This window comes from Neopsephotus bourkii, unplaced genomic scaffold (assembly GCF_033783945.1).
Source record: "Neopsephotus bourkii isolate Nb327-2 ecotype Australia unplaced genomic scaffold, CSIRO-AGI_Nbou_v1 NB_107, whole genome shotgun sequence".
NCBI classification, from domain to species: Eukaryota; Metazoa; Chordata; class Aves; order Psittaciformes; family Psittacidae; genus Neopsephotus; species Neopsephotus bourkii.
In genome coordinates this window covers 15,231,322-15,251,691 of record NW_026900624.1, presented here as the reverse complement: position 1 = coordinate 15,251,691, position 20,370 = coordinate 15,231,322, and the positions used below count along the sequence as shown (strand labels likewise).

Here is a 20,370-nt window from a genome sequence, read left to right as displayed (position 1 = left end):
ATGTTCAAAAGGAGTCAGATTGTCTCGACACATGAAGCAATCTTATGTATTTTAGAGACTTACATTCACCAACATTTGAAGTAAATCTTACCACTTACCTCAGTTGTCTTTAAATCTTTGCTAGTCTTCTGAAAGTGACTTTGATGTTGCTACTGTTTTCTTCCTGCCCACTCTTCTGTAGTATATTTGGAATGTACCCCAGCTTTCAAGTATAGTGGGGCAACTAACAGCTAGCTACTTCCCCTGGTTCTTGGCTTCTGACACCTGTGGATCTATTTCCCTTCTCTTCATTACAGCAACAAGCACTTTCCAGATTTTTAACTTTATAAGGTCTTCACTTTAGGGAAAAAAAAACACCAACACCCATCAAAAACAAAATAACAAAACAGACTTAAGTGGATTGCAGTAAAGCAAGCAAGTAATAATAATAATGTGTTCCCTGCATAGTGTACCTGACTTGAGCTGACAGATTCTTAATGCATTCTGGAGGCACTTCTCAGCATAGATGTGCCCTCTGTGTTAAATAGGCTCAAGACCCTAAATACTAGAAATTCTCTAATAAAATACTACACAAGCAAATAATGTTATTACTAACCTTTGTTCCCTTCCCCCTTTTTTCCTTCTACAGGTTTGTTGAATGTATAGAGTGTGGAAGAAAAATGCACCAGATCTGTGTTCTTCACAATGAGATAATCTGGCCTTCTGGGTGAGAAATTTCTCCTTAAGTAGAGAGTATATGATAGATTTACTAGAGTTAGTGCATGCACATCCTTACGTTGGTTATAAAAGAGCATCGAATGAAAGAAGCTGCATTCGTGGCTGAAAAATCTACAGAATCTTTAAGATGACATCATACCTTACTGCATTGTGTCTAAAGTTGTTTCTAATCTTTAAGTTTCTAACATTCCTTTGTGTGCAAGAGGACCTTTCAGCTTTGTTTCAGCCTTTCATGTTTAAAGATTCTAGTCCTTCATGAAAAGATATGTTTAGTTTTAGTAACAGTTTAATATGGTCTGTTTTCTATACAAATCACTGCTTTGTCATCTAAAAAAAAACTAAAAGAATTTTAGCAGGAGAATTCACTTTTTTGACTTTGGTGATCAGATTAAATCTGAAAATTTGATCTTCAGATACTCCATGGTTCATGATCAACATACTGGAGTTTATTCTGATTGCTTTTAAAGCTTTTTTAAAAAGCTGGTAAGTGTAGATAAAGCTCTGTATGAGCTTAAACGTTCCCTTTATATGAAATGTCTTTTACCATTCTGTTGATCCATCCAGATTGCTGCAGAAGAGGGTAGATGTCCTGTAACTGAGGAAGGATCTACCCTTCAATGCTGAAGTATACTTGGATATGGAGTATACTTGGGTGGAGCTTAGATCCCCCTCTGCAGCTCTGAAACACTTGAGCCGTTTTTGCTGGTGCTGTTCTTTTATTTCAAATTTGCATTAACATATTTTCCAGACCAGATAGATCTGATGAAAGACTTGGCTTCTAATGTTAAGATGCTAAGGAACTTCATGGACTGACTTGAGGTGGGTTTTCATTTTTTTTCTCCTTTTGTTTCAGCTTTGTCTGTGATGGCTGCCTAAAGAAAACAGGACGAACCAGGAAGGAGAACAAATTTTCTGCTAAAAGTAAGATTCTGACATTTACACCAATACATCTTAAATAATTTAAGAATGGGGAACAGGTGGATTTTAGGCTCATTTTTTATTTCTTTCAGGGTTGGGTTGGGTTTAGGTTTTTTTGGGTTTGGGCCTTTTTTGAGTTAAAGGCAGGTACTTTTGATCAGTTCTGAACATCAGTTCTGTGATGTTCAGAATGTTTGCATTCACAGCTGATACCTTTGCTTAGTAGTCTGTTGTAGAAGGTTAACACACTGTTCTAGAGCACTGCTAATGCATGATACACATCCTTTTATCTCAGCTGTCATATAGCATTGGGAAAGGGTTACTGTGTGACTGTAGTCTAACTTAAATTTATGATAACATGTACCAAGTTGCCATGCTACTGCTGCTCTTAAAAGCTTTGGTGGAGAAAAGGGCTCAATCACAAAAAACCCCAGACCACTCAGTAGACATTTCCTCTTGATCAAGGCAGCTGACTTGAAGGCATTGTAGGAAGAAATTGGTTTAGTCACCATCTGTTCTATAGACCAAGTAAGTCTTTCAGAATCTTTTTAGGTTGGTGTACTTGCAAATAGTGAGTATTTACATTTCTACTAAAAATAATAATAAATATATAGATATATATCCCTGGCCAACCAATAGCATCAAGGTTCAGCAAATGAGTCAGTGAGTGGATTCAATGTCTGAGGCTTTTTCCAAAATCTCCAAAATGAAAACTTCTGAGATTTGCCAAGAATACAGGAAAAATACAAGTGTTCTCTTATAGTTTGTATCAGGTTTTATTTTGAGCAACCTGTATGTATTGTATACTTAACATAGCATAGAGATGTGTTACTGAAATTGGAAAATGAGAAGCTGATTGGCAGCTGTGTCACTTTCCAGGGGTAATGTGCAGCAGTGAGTCAGGCCCTGTTACACCGGAAGTCTTACGCTCCCTTTCAGATTCAGGGTTTTGTCAGTTTTGTTTGAGAAACTTCTAAACTATGTTACTTGCAGATACAGTTGTGTTTACTTGTTCTTTCCATTACTGAGATATATTCTTTTGGTAAATACAGAGACTAACTTGGCTAGTGTGGCTTCATAGGCAGAATACACTTCCAAATGCAATGTCAGCTCTTGACGCTATGTATGAGAGCAGTGTTTTGTAATATAGTTGAAACAACAAAGAACTTCTATTCAGGAGGAGCCTAAATTGTAATTGACTTCTAAGACAGATAGAAATTGGGTTGAAATATGAAGTCTTCATTTAAATAATGTATAAACCATAAACATGGCTGCAGGTGAAAAGCATCTCACCCCATCTAGAAGTGTTAGTGTTTAAAGATAAAGCTCTTAATTTATGATTGCATACTGCATACATTAAAAGTCATTTTGCATTAAATTCTGAATAATCACATTTGAACAGTTCCAATTCTGTATATATTTAGAGCTGTATTTTTCTCCTGCAGGGTTACCAGCTACAAGACTTGGTACCTTCTTGGAGAACAGAGTCAATGATTTCTTAAGACGACAGAACCACCCTGAGGCAGGAGAGGTTACAGTTAGGGTGGTACATGCGTCTGACAAAACTGTTGAAGTAAAACCTGGAATGAAAGCAAGGTATGTTCTTTCCATTTCTAATATTACTTCTTTTGGGGGGAGGTGGAAGCTATTTGAATTTACTTACATGTTACAGTTCTGAAAAAATGCTTTTTTATTCAAAACCTGACTACTGACCAGTTCTTGAAAGACGGATGTTACAGCAGCATGTGCCTTAGTTGTGATGAATGTCAGCTTTTTCACAGTAAGAAGTGTATGCCTTATATTTGAATAGTCTGTAAGCATTTAAAATTGCACTAAAGTTATACTTACAGCAGCCTTCATTAGTGTTGCCTTTACCTAGTGACATGTATTCTCTAATATGTGGATATATTTGGTATTCCTCTTTACCCTCGGTAACCTCCAGGTTTGTAGACAGTGGAGAGATGGCAGAGTCTTTCCCTTATCGAACAAAAGCGCTTTTTGCCTTTGAGGAGATTGATGGCGTAGACTTGTGCTTCTTTGGGATGCATGTACAGGAGTATGGCTCAGACTGTCCTCCACCCAATCAAAGGTGAGGAGCTGTGTGAAACTTTGTTTTATTTTGGTACTTTTCCATTTGGGTGAACCTTCTGTGTGTAGAGCTTCAGTGTTGCATTTGTGAAGACTCTTAGTGCTGTTAACTTCTAGAAACAAAGTAGCTTCTGTAGGAAATATGGCAGTTGGGGTTGCTTCTTACTGGGGATGCTGGCTTGACAGGCACTGTCTCAAAGATCAGTTGTCAGTATTCTCAAGGGAGGGATTCAATAATTTTAGACAGGAGGCTAGGATATCAAAAGAAGGCTGAGTTTCTAGAGGTAAATAAGGATCAGAGGCTTTAAAGGCTGCTGTTATATTGGATGCTTTATATGTATAAAAATGTGAATAAATTTGTAGAACTACTTTAAAATCTTTGCTTCTCATAATGCCTTTTGTGTTTGTTTTGGGTTTTGTTTTGTTTTTTAGGCGAGTGTATATATCTTACCTTGACAGTGTTCATTTCTTCCGCCCTAAATGCTTGAGGACTGCTGTCTATCATGAAATACTAATTGGATATCTAGAATATGTCAAGAAACTAGGGTAAGTGTTTTTGGTTTGGATTTGTTTGGGGTTTTTTGTGTTCTGTGCAGTGTTTGTGCTAGGTAGTTCTCAGTGCAAATGCAACTACATCCTACTGTGCAGAATGTGGTGTCTAAATATCAACTGGTGATAGGATAACTTGACCAAAACTGCGTATAGTTGAGACAAAATGACAAAGCCTGTCTTTCAGGAGAGGCTTATGCTTCAGATATTTTAAGGTTTCCAAACCTATGTAAAACTTTTCTAAATCTGAGCAGAAAAAGTGAGCCTTTTATCTGGACCATAAAATTTTGCTGGTTGCGTTGATAGTGCAGTCCTTGTGTAATGCCAGTGCTTTAATCAGGTCTTTCATTTGGGCTGGCAAGTCCTTACCCATGCTTATAAGGAGAAAGATAAGTGTATTTTTGTCTGTACTGATTTACTGTAACAGCTGTGTAAGGCCACTAAGAAATCTCTTATAGAAAGAATAGCTGAAATTTGTGAGAAACTGAAAAGTTAGATGAGAGAGGAAAGTATACTTTGGACAGCACAAAAGAGAACACAGAACAACTGAAGAAATGAGAAAGATGGAAATTAAACTACCATAATTATGGAAGTAGAAAAGGCAGTCAAGGAAACATCAATCTGTTGTCAAAGGTATCTGTTGTAGCTTGGCAGAGTTATTCATGAAGAAATGGTTAGGGACTATGTTTAGAGTAGCTGCATAAGAAAAATTAGGGGGGTCAGAATGGAGGTGGATGGTACTCTTCAGTACCTCAGTGAGATGGTATGTTCCTTAGGACTTCAGAGGCATATATTAGACTTTTCTGGCCTTTTTATTGTGTATTTTCTAACCTGTGACTCTGAAAAAAAAAATGCTGCTTAGCACTCAGAGCTCAGTTTTACTTAAGGCTGTTTTCTGTGCTAATGGCTAACATCAGGTTCTCATTTTGGGAAAACAGTATTGGTCATGCAGTATCATCTCTCCCTTCTTGGGCAGAAGGAATGACAACTGGCTGCAGTTTACAGGGTTTGGGTAGGATTCTGCAGAGCTAAAGATGGCTGTTATTCTCCAACTTGAGATCTGATTATTCCTCCTACTGGAGTTCTTTTCAAAAACTAATAAAGAACTGAAGATGAAAAAGTGTTCTTCGTGGTTTCATCTTCTCTGCAGCTGCTACTATTCGGATGTCACCTGTCTTCGTAATACTCAGATTGTACACCCAATAGTATATAGGTTAATGGTGACTGTTTATTCCCAGATATAATTGTGAAACCTTTCAATACTGATTCTTAAAGTTAAAAGCCAGAGGATTTATGGTAGAAAAAGTGAATTGTGTGTTTAAGTGAATTGTTTTTTAAAATGTTTTTAGACTGGATATTAGGAAGAAATTCTTCACTGTGAGGGCAGTTAGACACTGGCATAGACTGTCCAGAGAACCTGTGGCTGTTCCATCCCTGGCAGTGTTCATGGCCAGGTCGGATGGGGTTGGTGCAATGTGGTCTAGTGGAAGGTGTCTCTGCCCTGGAATTAGGTGATCATAGAATCATAGAATAGTTAGGGTTGGAAAGGACCTTAAAATCATCAAGTTCCAACCCCCCTGCCATGGGCAGGGACACCTCGCTCTAAACCATATCACCCAAGGCCTCGTCCAACCTGGCCTTGAACACTGCCAGGGATGGAGCATTCACAACCTCCCTGGGCAACCTATTCCAGTGCCTCACCACCCTAACAGGAAAGAATTTCCTCCTTATATCCAATCTAAACTTCCCCTGTTTAAGTTTTAACCCGTTACCCCTTGTCCTATCACTACAGTCCCTAATGAAGAGTCTATCCCCAGCATCCCTATAGGCCCCCTTCAGATACTGGAAGGCTGCTATGAGGTCTCCACACAACCTTCTCTTCTCCAGGCTGAACAGCCCCAACTTTCTCAGCCTATCTTCATATGGGAGGTGCTCCAGTCCCCTGATCATTCTCATGGCCCTCCTCTGGACTTGTTCCAACAGATCCATGTCCTTTTTATGCTGAGGACACCAGAACTGCACACAATACTCCAAGTGAGGTCCCACGAGAGCAGAGTAGAGGGTCAGGATCGCCTCCTTCGACCTGCTGGTCACGCTCCTTTTGATGCAGCCCAGGTTGGCTTTCTGGGCTGCAGGTGCACACTGCAGCCGGCTCATGTTCATTTTCTCATCGACCAGCACCCCCAAGTCCTTCTCCGCAGGGCTGCTCTGAATCTCTTCTCTGCCCAGCCTGTAGCTGTGCCTGGGATTGCTCCAACCCAGGTGTAGGACCTTGCACTTGGCATGGTTAAACTTCATGAGGTTGGCATCAGCCCACCTCACAAGCGTGTCAAGGTCCCTCTGGATGGCATTCCTTCCCTCCAGCGTATCAACCGAACCACACAGCTTGGTGTCATCAGCAAACTTGCTGAGGGCGCACTCAATCCCACTGTCCATGTCAGCGACGAAGATGTTAAACAAGACCGGTCCCAACACCAATCCCTGAGGGACACCACTCGTTACTGGTCTCCAGCTGGATGCTGAACTATTGATCACAACTGTGTGCGGCCATCCAGCCAGTTCTTTACCCGCCGAGTTGTCCATTCATCAAATTGATGTCTCTCCAATTTAGAGACAAGGATGTCGTGTGGGACAGTGTCAAACGCTTTGCACAAGTCCAGGTAGATGACATCAGCTGCTCTACCCCTGTCCATCAGTTCCGTAGCCCCATCATAGAAGGCCACCAAATTGGTCAGGCAGGATTTCCCCTTAGTGAAGCCATGCTGGCTGTCACCAAGCACCTTGTTGTTTTCCATGTGCCTTAGCATGCCTTCCAGGAGAATCTGCTCCAAGATTTTGCCAGGCACAGAGGTGAGACTGACTGGTCTGTAATTCCCCAGGTCATCCATTTTCCCCTTCTTGAAAATGGGGGTTATATTTCCCTTTTTCCAGTCGTCAGGAACTTCACCTCACTGCCATGATTTTTCAAATACGATGGCCAGCAGCTTAGCAACTTCATTTGCCAGCTCCTTCAGGACCCATGGATGGATTTCATCAGGACCCATGGACTTGTGCACATTCAGATTTTTAGATGGTCTCGAACCAATTCCTCTCCTACGGTAGGCCCAAGGTCTTCATTCTGACAGTCCCTGCGTCTGCCTTCCAAGACTTGGGTGGAGCGGTCAGAGCCTTTGCCAGTGAAGACCGAGGCAAAGAAGTCATTCACAACCTCAGCCTTCTCCAAATCCTGTGTAGCTAGTTCACCTGAGAGCTTCCTGAGGGGGCCTACATTCTCCCTACTCTGTTTTTTATTTGCTATGTACCTGTAGAATCCCTTCCTGTTATCCTTAATATCCCTAGCCAAGTTTAATTCTAACTGGGCCTTAGCTTTCCTAACCTGGTCCCTAGCTTCCCAGACAACATCCCTGTACTCTTCCCAGGCTGCCTGTCCTTGCTTCCACTTTCCATAAGACTCTTTTTTTCATTTGAATTTTCCTCAGCAGCTCCTTATCCATCCAGGGAGGTCTCCTGGCCCTCCTGCTGCACTTCCTTCTGGTTGGGATGCAACACTCCTGAGCTTGTAGCAGGTGATCCTTGAAGGCCAACTAAGAGTCTTGGGCCCCCCTGCCCTCTAGGACGATATCCCATGGAACCTTACTAAGCAGGTTCCTGAAGAGGCCAGAGTCTGCTCTCTTGAAGTCTAGGGCAGTGAGCTTGCTGCACGCTCTTCTCACTGTCCTGAGGATCTCAAATTCGACCATCTCGTGATCGCTGCATCCAAGGCTGCCCTGCAGTGCCACATTTCCAATGAGCCCTTCCCTGTTGGTGAGCACAAGGTCAAGCATGGCACCTCTCCTTGTTGGCTCCTCTATTACTTGCAGAAGGAAGCTGTCTTCCACACAATTGAGGAACCTCCTGGATTGCTTGTGCCGGGCTGTACCGTCTTTCCAACAGACGTCAGGGTGGTTGAAGTCACCCATGAGAACAAGGGCCTGTGAATGTGAGGCTTTTCCTATCTGTCTATAGAGTGCTTCATCCGCAGGTTCTCCTTGATCAGGTGGTCTGTAACAGATTCCCACAGTAATGTCTCCCATCACTATTTTCCCTTTACCCCTGACCCACAAACTCTCCGCTAACTGCTCACCCGTCCTCAGACAGAGCTCGATACTCTCCAGCCTATCGCTAACATAAAGGGCAACTCCCCCTCCGTGCCTGCCCGGCCTGTCTTTTCTGTATTTAATATTTGAGGTCCCTTCCAACCTAAACCACTCTGCACTGTCTCAAGGAAAAAGAATTCTGGCTTTTACTACTGAAATACTTAGTAATACTAAGTAGAAATACTCCCTCTTTCTCTCATTAGTTAATTGGGAGGTGGCAATTGTATGTCTGTATGAGGCTTTGATTTGTATCCAGATTGAAAAACATGCACGCTGTATATAAATTACTCCATATATAGTGCTGAATTTTAAAACATTAGCAAAGAGATGGTAATGCTGTTGCATTAATGAAGCTGGGATGAACACTAGAATTAAAATCTTGGAGAGCTATAATTATTGTCCAGCTGGTAACACCAGCCAACTCTGTGGTAGCTCCATCTCGTGGCAGAGAGGAAAGCAAATTCTATTATTAATTATCAGAGTCTACATGTACTTTTTAAATTATGCTAGGTATACTACTGGACATATCTGGGCATGCCCACCTAGTGAAGGAGATGACTACATCTTCCATTGCCATCCTCCTGACCAAAAGATACCCAAGCCCAAACGACTGCAAGAGTGGTATAAAAAGATGCTGGACAAATCTGTGTCAGAGCGGATCGTACATGATTACAAGGTTTGTGAAGTGTATGTTTGTACTGGGGGTGGGCTTGACCAGTCTTGTCTTGCTTTCTTCCTTGCCTTTTGCGTTGTACCTGATTCTTAAAGCTTGCTGTTTTAGTTTTAAATTAATTGAGCTCTTAAAGTTTAAAGTAAATCCCTTTCAAAGCATATAGCTTCTGAAATGATTCTAGCAGGAGAGTTGAAATAACTACTTAGAACAAACTAAATTATTGAGGAATACTGCAAAAGAACACACATCTCATTTCATTAATACAAATTATGTGGACTTTTTAATCTTCTGTTAAATAAGATTTGAGGGTTAGGCTGCTGATGCAGTTAGAAATATATAAAATCTTTGGAGTCACCAGGGCTTTAACTAGTGTTGATAATATAGTAATTATTTGTCCCATTTGGTAAGTATGTGTATTGGAGTCTAGCATATGTTTAAATGTATTTGTTGAGCTGTCTGTAACTGATGCAGTGTTAAATCTGCATTTAGAATGTGCTCTCAAAATGAAATATTAAGCTGCTCTTTGATCTGCCTTTTTTATCACATACTGAAAAGGCTGCCTTTACTTCTGTGACTTGAAACAGTGGTAACCAAGTGTTTTGCTCTTTTCAGGATATATTTAAGCAGGCAACGGAAGATCGTCTAACAAGTGCGAAAGAGCTACCTTACTTTGAAGGAGATTTCTGGCCTAATGTTCTAGAGGAGAGTATTAAGGAGCTAGAGCAAGAAGAAGAAGAACGGAAGAGAGAGGAAAACACTAGTAATGAAAGCACGGATGTAAGGATGCTTCTGCTATTTCACGACCTAATGTAAAAGTTGTGATTATGTATGGCTAATCTTGAAAAAAAAAAGGGGCCAGACTAAGAGGATTTTTTCACCTTTCTAGCTTTATTCTAATATAAATTTAAATTTTGCATTTCATAAATTGCAACTGTTAAAATACCACTCAGCTACATTGGTACAAGCAGTGGCTGTTCGTATGGCTTTAAACCTAATTAATTACCAAAGTCAATTAGATTGAAACAGCTGCTAGTTGAATATTTTACTGCTAAAATCCAATTACTATCAACTATGCTGCAACCTTAGCCTGATTTGGAAGCTTTTTCCTTAAGCTTAGCTTTTGAGTGCTGCCTAAGTCTTTTCTTTGTAACTTATTTCTAATGCCAGTCTTAGCAGAATGTTCTGAGAAAGTGACAATGCTTTGATTTAGTAGTTTACATTGTATAGGGGTGGGTTTTGGTTGTGTTTTTTTTTTTTAGTAGAAAGCTTTAAGTCATTGTGAATCTGAAGCACGAATTCCTGCTAATTGTTGTTGGGGTACTTAGAGAAATTTCTTGCTGTTCTCTTGTTCAGTTTTCTTGGAGAATGTGCACCAACTGTGCTTTCACCTTCGGAAAAAAAAAAGGCTATGCCTCTTAATAATAAATTTGAAATAAACAGATGCTAAATTTATGTATCTGCCCATCCTTGAATCTTCTGAGCTTTTATGGAGGAAGTGTTTAATCTAGGATAAGGTTACTACTTTTGCTCATGCAGTAGTACTTAACTGTTTAAGCACTGCTGCTTTGTCACCTCACTAGATTTTTTGGGGGGATTTAGAGTTAATCTTTTTCCTGAAAGACCTTTGGATCAAAAAAGTTAGGTTTAACGTTACAGCTAGAATTTGTGGTTCTCCTGTGCTGCTCTGTCAATGACTTTGAATGAATTAAGTGCAAGAGTAACCTGTGAATGAGGCAACTTGATAATGAATTTGCATTAACTAACATCTTATTTAGGGAGGTGTTATTTAAAGGTTTGTTTTCTACTTGGCGTAGCTGCAATTTCCCATCTCTCTATTATAGTAGAAACCAGTCATGAGGAATCACACTTTGTCCATCCTTCACAGGAGTTCAGCCCTGAAATCCTGTGGTGGGGGAAGCTTGTGGCATATTACTATTTAACCTTTACCATCAAAAAGAGGTTTAACTCTTTATTGACCACATGTTTTAACTTATTGAAAATGAGGCAATAACAAATTGTACTGTCAAATGAAGCGATAGTCATTCATGTTCACTGGAAATTTCTGTCCTGACAAAGTTACTTTAAGCTTAGGAAGAATGCCTGTTTGGATAAGAATTGCTTTGATCCTTGATCGTCACATGCTGTAGTATTTTGAGGGGCCTTCTGAGAAGCGCAGAGAAGAATAAACCATTAATTGCTAAATGATGATAATTGAAATTAAGCTGACCTGGTTCATTTGACTGTTGCAGGATATGACAGGAGGAAGGTACATACTATTAATTGCACTACTAATGCTTTTTGGAGTCAGAAGAACAGCTTCTTATCAAAATCAGTTTAATGCAGTCTAATAAAAATTAAAAATAAATCTGTCAGAGCTGTAACAAGCTAAATCTAAGTGAATTAAGTTTTTCTTCTGGTTAGTGCAATATCAGTTGTACTTCTCAGCTGAGTTTTGAATTGCATCAAGAAGCCATCTACTGAACCTCTTTGTGATTATCCAAGAGGTTCTTTGGTGTTCAGCTATAGCAGACAAACAGGATTCAGTAAATAACGTTTCTCTTGCACCTCCTGAGCATTTATGCTTTTAATATTTTTAGAACTGCTGATCTTGATGTATTCTGGAGTGATTCTAATGTGATTAATGTTTCAGGGGGCTGTGGTAAGTGTCTTTGGAGTAAACGATTGTGAAGTGTGGTTTGTGCTGCAGTTATGGAAGATGTGAAAGTAATAAAATGCTGATGTGATGTGGCTTAGATACCTGACATAAAATGCCTTTACAATTAATAGGTGAGCAAGGGAGACAGCAAAAATGCCAAAAAGAAGAACAATAAGAAGACAAGTAAGAACAAGAGCAGCTTGAGTCGTGGCAATAAGAAAAAGCCTGGCATGCCCAATGTGTCCAATGACCTCTCCCAAAAGCTGTATGCCACTATGGAGAAGCACAAGGAGGTAAGAGTTGATAGAATGAGATCTGTGTATTTTACTCCAGTAGAGAGGTGTGCAAAGCTTTGATACTTCAGAGTCATGCCCTGTAAATTATATAGGTTTGACTGGAGAATTGAGTGGTGCACCAGTAAGTCTGGGTTCTTTGCTGTGAGGACAGTGCAGATAAATGCAACCGTGCTCATACAGAACTTCCTAAAAGTCTGGATTGCCACAACAGTTTTGCTGTTCAGTCCAGTCCTGCTTACCTAATGCTTTTGAAGAAGATGAAACCTGCAACGTACCTGGAGGTTTGAAATTCCTCAGGTCTTACAAGCCTGATGGCCCATCACTGAAGCGTTAGCTGGTCCTGGAATTGTACTGTCTGTGTAATGAAGTTTGGCAACCAAAACATCTTAACAAGTGCTGGCATATTAAGTCTTTTTATCTTTCAGGTCTTCTTTGTCATCCGTCTCATTGCTGGCCCTGCAGCCAACTCCCTGCCCCCCATCGTTGAGCCTGACCCCCTCATTCCGTGTGACTTGATGGATGGGCGTGATGCTTTCCTAACTCTTGCTAGAGACAAGCACCTGGAGTTCTCCTCACTACGAAGGGCTCAGTGGTCAACCATGTGCATGCTGGTCGAACTGCATACCCAGAGCCAAGACCGCTTCGTTTACACCTGCAATGAATGCAAGCATCATGTGGAGACCAGATGGCACTGCACTGTTTGTGAGGTATGTTGGTGATGCTCTTCCTACTTGTGTCCCTATATCTTTACCTGAACTGATCTCTCAGTATTAACTGATGAAAAAAGATCTGTACAGCTCATCCTCTGGCAGTTCCAAAAGAAACAAGAGGAAGCAGTTTCTATAACAAACAGTTTTACTAATCCGCTACTTGGTGTGACTTTTGTCTTCTACTTTCAAGCTGTGGAGAACTGAATTTCCTGTATTTCCTGTAGTTCATTTAAAGTGCTTCTGCTTAAGCAGTTTGGAACTGTAGCAATTGCTTGAGCCATAATCGGGATCAGCTGATTTTTCTGAGAAGTGATGCATCCTTTCTTCTCCCAGAGTTAGAACTGTTGTGCTGCAGTATTTCTGTAAATGGGACTCTCCATTGGTTTACTGGCATAAAGGTTTTGCTATGCTAGAGGTCAGATTCTTGTACTTGGGTGATTTTTCTGCTACTCTGCTGTGTCTCTGTAGATGCTGCAAACAGCATTTTTGTTTTCAGAAATCTTTGTTTGCACGTGTGTTTGAACATCGAGTGCACCAGTGTGGGTCAATTCTTTGCCCTCCAGAAGCTGGACTAACCTTGAATCTGGTTTGGAATGTAAATTTTTAGCCTGCTGGAAGTAAATTACTGTCTCTGATTCAGTTCTGAAAAGGTCTGATTAAAATTGGATGCTCACATTTCCTTTTATATACCAGCAAATAAATTCTGTTTTTTTTTTTTCCAGTGGATTAATGAATCCTGAGGATTTGGATCTTCTTCTTAAAGATCAATTATTGAGCCCAAACTCATGTGCTGTTGCTTTCACAGAATGTAATGCTGTTCTGTTACTTCAGTCAGCATACTCTGTTTTTTAGCTTGCCTGAAAATCAAAAATACAGCTTTTATTCTCTTTTCTTCATTGAAAATTAGTACCTCTCCTGCCACTCTTGGCCTCCTAAGGCAGCAGCAGATGGGCAGCTATTTGTTCCCTCCCTTTTTCTTCTCCTTTCCTATCTGGAAAGAAAGGGATTTTCCTGGCCCAGCTGAATAATGTGTGACTTAGTACCTCAGAGCAAACTTGTTTTTCAAGCTATATATTTGTGTAGATTTCAGACATCCTTACATCTACACACCTACCCAGGCTGTAATTTGGATTTATTCCTTCTTGAATAACTCGGCATGGTGTGAAAGATTGAATTTTTCCCTAGAGCAACAATTTGCCTGGAACAGACTGGTAGTAATTTGTTAAGGTAGCATAACGTCATTTACTTGTTGTACAGAATTTCTGGAACACCGATAACTTCTCCTTCATTGTCTTTCCAGGATTATGACCTGTGCATCACCTGCTATAACACTAAAAACCATGACCACAAGATGGAAAAACTAGGCCTTGGTCTAGATGACGAGAGCAACAACCAGCAGACTGCAACCACCCAGAGCCCTGGTGATTCACGCCGCCTGAGCATTCAGCGCTGTATCCAGTCTCTGGTGCACGCCTGCCAGTGCCGTAATGCCAACTGCTCGCTGCCATCCTGTCAGAAGATGAAACGGGTTGTCCAGCACACCAAAGGCTGCAAACGCAAAACCAACGGAGGGTGCCCCATCTGCAAGCAACTCATTGCTCTCTGCTGCTACCACGCAAAGCACTGCCAGGAGAACAAGTGCCCGGTGCCGTTCTGCCTCAACATTAAACACAAGCTCCGTCAACAGCAGCTTCAGCACCGCCTGCAACAGGCGCAGATGCTCCGCAGGAGGATGGCGAGTATGCAGCGGACCGGTGTGGTAGGCCAGCAGCAAGGGTTGCCCTCCCCAACGCCAGCCACCCCGACAACTCCAACAGGCCAGCAGCCCCCAACGCCACAAACCCCACAGCCCCAGCCTCCACCCCAGCCTGCCTCGCAGCCTCAACCTGCACCTCCCAACAGCATGCCACCCTACACCATGCCAAGAACTCAGCCTCCCAGCGCTGTGTCCCAGGGCAAGGCAGGTGGCCAGGTGACTCCTCCAACGCCACCCCAGCCACCTCAACCACCGGTGCAGGGTCCTCCTCCAGCAGCAGTGGAAATGGCCATGCAGATCCAGCGGGCAGCAGAGACCCAGCGTCAGATGGCGCAGGTTCAGATTTTCCAAAGGCCAATTCAGCACCAGATGCCCCAGATGCCACCTATGGGAATGAACCCTCCACAGATAGGCAGAGGTCCTGGTGGTCACATAGATCAAGGAATGGGGCCAGCAGGAATCCAGCAGCAGCCACCCTGGGTGCAGGGGGCCTTACCCCAAGCTCAGCTGCAGCCAGGAATGCAAAGGCCATCGATGATGTCAGTAGCCCAGCCAGGTCAGCCAATGAATATGGCTCCTCAGCCAGGGATGGGTCAGGTACCTGGCGCTGCTCAGCCCAAACAACCACCTCTGCCCCAGGCAGCCTTACAAAACCTACTGCGGACACTCAGGTCTCCCAGCTCACCCATGCAGCAGCAGCAGGTGCTTAACATCCTTCACTCCAACCCTCAGCTGCTGGCCGCTTTCATCAAGCAGCGGGCTGCCAAGTATGCAGGGACCCAGAACCCCCAAGGGATGACGGGCCAGCCTGGCATGCCTCAGGGTCAGCCGGGTCTCCAGCCGCAGCAGGCCATGCAAGGGCAGCAGGGAGGTGTGCACCCCAACCCAGCAATGCAGAACATAAACCCCATGCAAGCAGGAGTGCAGAGGCCCAGCATGCCCCAGCAGCAGCCGCAGCAGCAGCCACAGCAGGCCATGGCTGGAATGAATCCTCAGGCGCAGCAGATGAATATGAATCACTCGGGGATGGCTCCCCAGTTTCGAGACCTCCTGATGAGGCGGCACCAGATGATTGAGCAGCAGCGCCACCAGCAGCAACAGCAGCAGCAGGGAGCAGGACCAGCACTGGGGCCAGGCATGGCCAACCACAGTCAGTTTCAGCAGCCCCAGGGCGTCGGGTATCCCCAACAGCAGCAGCAGCGGATGCAGCACCACATGCAGCAGATGCAGCAAGGAAACATGGGACAAATAAGCCAGCTTCCACAGGCAATGAGTGCAGAGACGGGAGCTAGCTTGCAGCAGGCGTTCCAGCAGAGGCTACTTCAGCAGCAGATGGGGTCCCCAGCTCAGCCCAATCCTATGAGCCCCCAACAGCACATGCTTCCCAGCCAGGCCCAGTCCCCACACCTACAGGGCCAGCAGCTCCCTTCATCGCTCACCAATCAAGTGCGTTCTCCACAGCCTGTCCCTTCACCACGGCCCCAGTCCCAGCCCCCCCATTCCAGCCCATCCCCTCGGATGCAACCTCAGCCTTCTCCACACCACGTCTCCCCGCAGACCAGCTCCCCACATCCAGGACTGGTAGCTGCCCAGGCTAACCCCATGGATCAAGGGCACTTTGCCAGCCCGGACCAGAGTGCAATGCTTTCCCAGCTTGCTAGCAATCCCGGCATGGCAGGCCTCCATGGTACAAGCGCCACGGAACTGGGGCTCAGCTCCGAGAACTCAGACTTGAATTCAAACCTTTCACAGAGTACACTAGACATACACTAGACACATTGTAGCATTTTGGGAGCAAAAAAAAAAAAAAAAGAAAAATGAAATCAAAAATGAAAATTAAAGAAAAAAACTTATTTTCTCAAGACTTTTTGTACTGAAGACAAATTTTTTTGAATCTTTCTTAGCTAAACCAACATTTTTCCCTGGAACACATCTGAACTCTGCACCAATAGTTTGTGGTTTTACAAACAAACCAACAACAAACCTGAGGGACAGTAGAGTACAAAGAATATATTTTTGTTATGGCTGGAATCCTGACCAGTCCTTTTTCTTGGGTTTTTTTTTTCTTTTCCTCGTGTGCATTGGGGAGGTTGGGCTGAGGGTGGTCTTTGGGCTGTTCACCAGAGGCTGGGCCCTCCTCATGCCTCCAATAGGGTTTTTTTTTGTTGAATTTCTTTTTTAAATTAATGAAAATATGTAATATTGATAGTTATTATTTACTGAGGCAGATGGTAAACATTTTCCCTATCCTGGTTTTTCTTCATGTCACTGAAAAAAAACCAAACACGCCACACCAGAAACAAAACTAAGAACCTTTTCTTAAAACCGGAGGACAAAAGGGGTTAGTGTTGCTTTAAAAATACATTACATATATAAATATTATATATATTAAAAAAATAAATACCAATCTTTTCCTCTTTGGTTGGAAATATGTCAATTCTTTGAATTAAAAAAAAGTGTAAAAAATATTAAATAACTCAGTCCCCTCCTGAAGTCTACTTTTGTCCTCCAAGAATTTTCTATACAAGAGTCTGAGCTTAAAGGAAAAACTTCAAGTATTAAACTAATTTGTACATGTAGAGAGAAGACGACATTTTTGCAAATACACAGGGGCAGCTGCCAAATGGATGTAGTATATATATTGTGGTTTCTGTTTTCTTGAAAGAATTTTTTTCGTTATTTTTACATCTAACAAAGGAAAAAAAAATAAATAAAAAAGAGGGTAAGAAACAATTCCGAAGGGATGATTTTAACCTGAGAAAAAGTCCCTGGGGTTTCTTCTTTATGCTTGCTTTCTCTTTCCCGTGCCCCTTCCCCACCCTCTTCCACTTTCTGTAAAACTTGAAAATAGAAAGCAAAAAAGGCCCTCAAATGTTGTAAATCATGCAATTAAAGTTGATTACTTATAAATATGAACTTTCGATCGCTGTATAGACTGTTAAAAATTGATTTCTTATTACCTATTGTTAAATAAACTGTGTGAGACAGACAGCCTGTTTTTAATGCCTCCCTTCTCTCCCATGTGTTACTTACTCTTCAGATAATGGGGGTAGCAGAAAGTAGATGTTGCTTCAAGCGTTCACTACTTAGATGTTGGAGAGCTATTTAATGTATATGACGGTTTTAAAGTGTAAATCTCTAATAAGGGATATGGAGTAATAATTAGTCTTCTACATGGACACTTTTGATACAGCTCTGCATTCGTGTCTGTTCCCGGCATGTGTCTTACCAAAGAACCGAGGTCTGACCTCAGCAGTTGTGCCAGACAGCTATACCCCATCAGCTCACCCAGCCTGGGAGCAGCTCATCTTCAAAGGACCTGTTTTGCATTTTGAAATGAAAGCCATTGTTTTGGATATGTGATATTAAAAAAATGCTCTTTCACTCAGAATATATTGTCCAGCTTTTGGCACCGAAGCATCAGCATGAGGTAAGCTTGTCCCATAGGTGCTGGGCACCCCATCACCCTGTGTTGGAATGTGGTGACTTGACAGATACATGTAGGGTATTTACTGAACATAGTCTGTCTGTGGAGCACCACTCTAGTAAGCATAGTTGTGTGCTGCCCATAGCTGTATGCACATGGAGTTAATCCTGAGTGCATGCTGTGCACTGGCTGGGTACCATGTATGCAGCTAGTCCATGGAAGACTTCCCACAATACAGCCTTGTTGTGTGTGCTGTACATGCAGTGCAGGTTGCCTTGGGAATAATTTGTACCAGAGCACTACACACCTGGAATACCCAGATGTGATCAGAGCACATCTTTGTAACACCAGCTGTATGCTGAGCATCAGTGTATCCACAAATCCAAGACAAATAACGATGGGAGCAAGCTGCTCTTGGGAAACTGCTGGTGGAAGATGTGGAGGCAACCTGCATGGATGGGAGCCTCAGCCAAGTGCCAAACCAAAGTAATGGTGTATTGCAGTGTGCACAGATGTTAAGAGGCTGTTAAAAAAAGGGAGTCAAATGCCTGATGTTTAGATATAAACACGAGGACAATGAGTCTTGCATTAAAAAGAGGGGTTTGGTAACCAGCCTTTAGCAAGACGGTGGAAAGCTTCTGGAAGGCTGGAGGAAAGCAGCCTTGTGCTTTGGTAGTCTCCCTTAGATAATCCCTGTACTAATCACACCTGTATGGTGCAGACCAGCTCTGCACCAAGCCCCCAGTTACCTTGTCTGCTTTGGGAGGGGCTGCATCTGTCCTGCTCTGAGGGAGAGCAGAAAGCACAAAAGCACATACTGAATGCCTGGCTCACGTTTGTGTTTTCCGTAACCCTCATAGGCATGCTTTCCTCTTCCCAGCACCGAAGCAAAGCCTAGCCTTACTTTCAGCCTTGGGGGGACTTCCTGGGATGGAATATAAATGAAATTCCTCCTGACCACATACTGGTTAGTGAGATGTAAAGTGTGCCCAGCTTTCTGTCTTGTATGCTTTTGTGAATCTGAGACCAGGAAACTGCTTTTACTTGTGCCTATGTTTTTAGCACACAGAATATGTTTTGAAATTGTCCCAGCCTGCATGGGAGCATCTGGCTTATGCTGAAGTGGGGAAGCCTTGAGGTTTTTCAGAGCAGCTTTGATTCAAAGAGACATAGATCTTCCAATTTTGAATGCCAACATAGCGATTTGCTTAAAAGATGCCACAAGGCATTTTATGTGACAGCACAGCGGCTCTGTCCCCCTCTGTAGATGCTGTCTCTGAGCTAAGCTCAAATGTTTCATTAAGGTGGTGTGGATGATCAATGGTCTTGAATTTGTATGGGGTTTCTTTCCCTTACATCCTTCTGCCTCTGCTTTCCCAGTTCTACTGGAAAACCAGAGCCCATCAGTTGGAGTAATACTATTGCTGATGGGGATGGGGTAGGACTTCATGATGGCAACAAACTTCAGATGTCACCTGTACTACTGCTGTGTGCTCTTGCCAATCATCTGCATCAAGTCAGAGTAGCTTGTTTCACTTGCCATGTGTTTGTTAGACTTGGACCAGCAAAAAGATATCAATGCTAATGCTTATAGTCAAATAACAGGCAGTTCAGTGATGCAAACTCTCTCGTTGTCAACTCCTTCCAGTGCTCCATTGACTCCCAGGATCAATGACTTGAAATTGCAGGCGGGGAGGGCTTATGGTGAGTTTGTTACAGGGAGGAACGTTTATGGGTTCTCCCTCTGTCTTGGGGCCATCTGTTTGTTAAAAATACACATTGCTCTCCCCTGTTTCATTGTTTCACATTATGGACAAATTCACTGTTTATGGAGTGGTTTAGGTATGTTGCAGACTTGTTCTTTGTTACTCCTAAAACTGGTTTTATCCAGCTTCTGGTTACTCTGATGGTTTGGCAATGTGAATTGTGTATAGCTTTGGGCCTGCCATATCATCCTGTGGCTGTATGTGTCTGCATTGCTTTTTTTATTTATTTTTCTTAATTCTAGCATCATAGGTATCTTCTTCTGCACAGAGCCACTTGTTACCACAGGAGCATAGAACAGCTGAGGTGGGCAGGCATTTCTGCAGAGCATCTAGTCCACCTCCCCTCTTAAAGTAGGGCCTCCTAAGGCAGGCTGTATGGGGCCATGTCCAGATGAGCATCTCCAGGATGGATGTGCCACAGTCTCTCAGTGTACTCCCTGTACCAGGTATGTGTATGCATGGATAATATTCCCCTGAGCTTTCTCTTTTTCCAGGCTTGAAATGTCCCAACACCCCCAGCCTTTCTTCATCTGATGGATGCTCCAGACTCTCATTGTCTCTTTTGCTAACCTGTGCACTATATCCATGTCTCTCTTGTACTGGTGAGCCCAGTCCTGAACATGGCATTGCAGATGTGTCCCAACAGTGCTGAGGGGAAGGATCCCCTTCCTCCACCTG

General features: G+C 42.8%; 1 protein-coding gene across 4 annotated transcripts in view; it reads left to right on the top strand.

Annotated features, from left to right (window-relative positions):
• The window catches only part of EP300 (E1A binding protein p300), a 64,608-nt gene extending 47,118 nt beyond the window's left edge, over nt 1-17,490 (top strand). For all 4 annotated transcript variants that reach the window (XM_061363186.1, XM_061363177.1, XM_061363171.1 and 1 more), the window contains 10 exons: nt 629-706; nt 1,571-1,638; nt 3,081-3,231; nt 3,578-3,724; nt 4,156-4,269; nt 8,919-9,084; nt 9,694-9,858; nt 11,869-12,030; nt 12,459-12,740; nt 14,044-17,490. In XM_061363186.1, the coding sequence (XP_061219170.1) occupies nt 629-706; nt 1,571-1,638; nt 3,081-3,231; nt 3,578-3,724; nt 4,156-4,269; nt 8,919-9,084; nt 9,694-9,858; nt 11,869-12,030; nt 12,459-12,740; nt 14,044-16,272 (3,562 nt within the window). In that variant the 3' untranslated portion in view covers nt 16,273-17,490. The remainder of the gene's footprint in view (nt 1-628; nt 707-1,570; nt 1,639-3,080; nt 3,232-3,577; nt 3,725-4,155; nt 4,270-8,918; nt 9,085-9,693; nt 9,859-11,868; nt 12,031-12,458; nt 12,741-14,043) is intronic.
• Nucleotides 17,491-20,370: the final 2,880 nt, after the last annotated feature.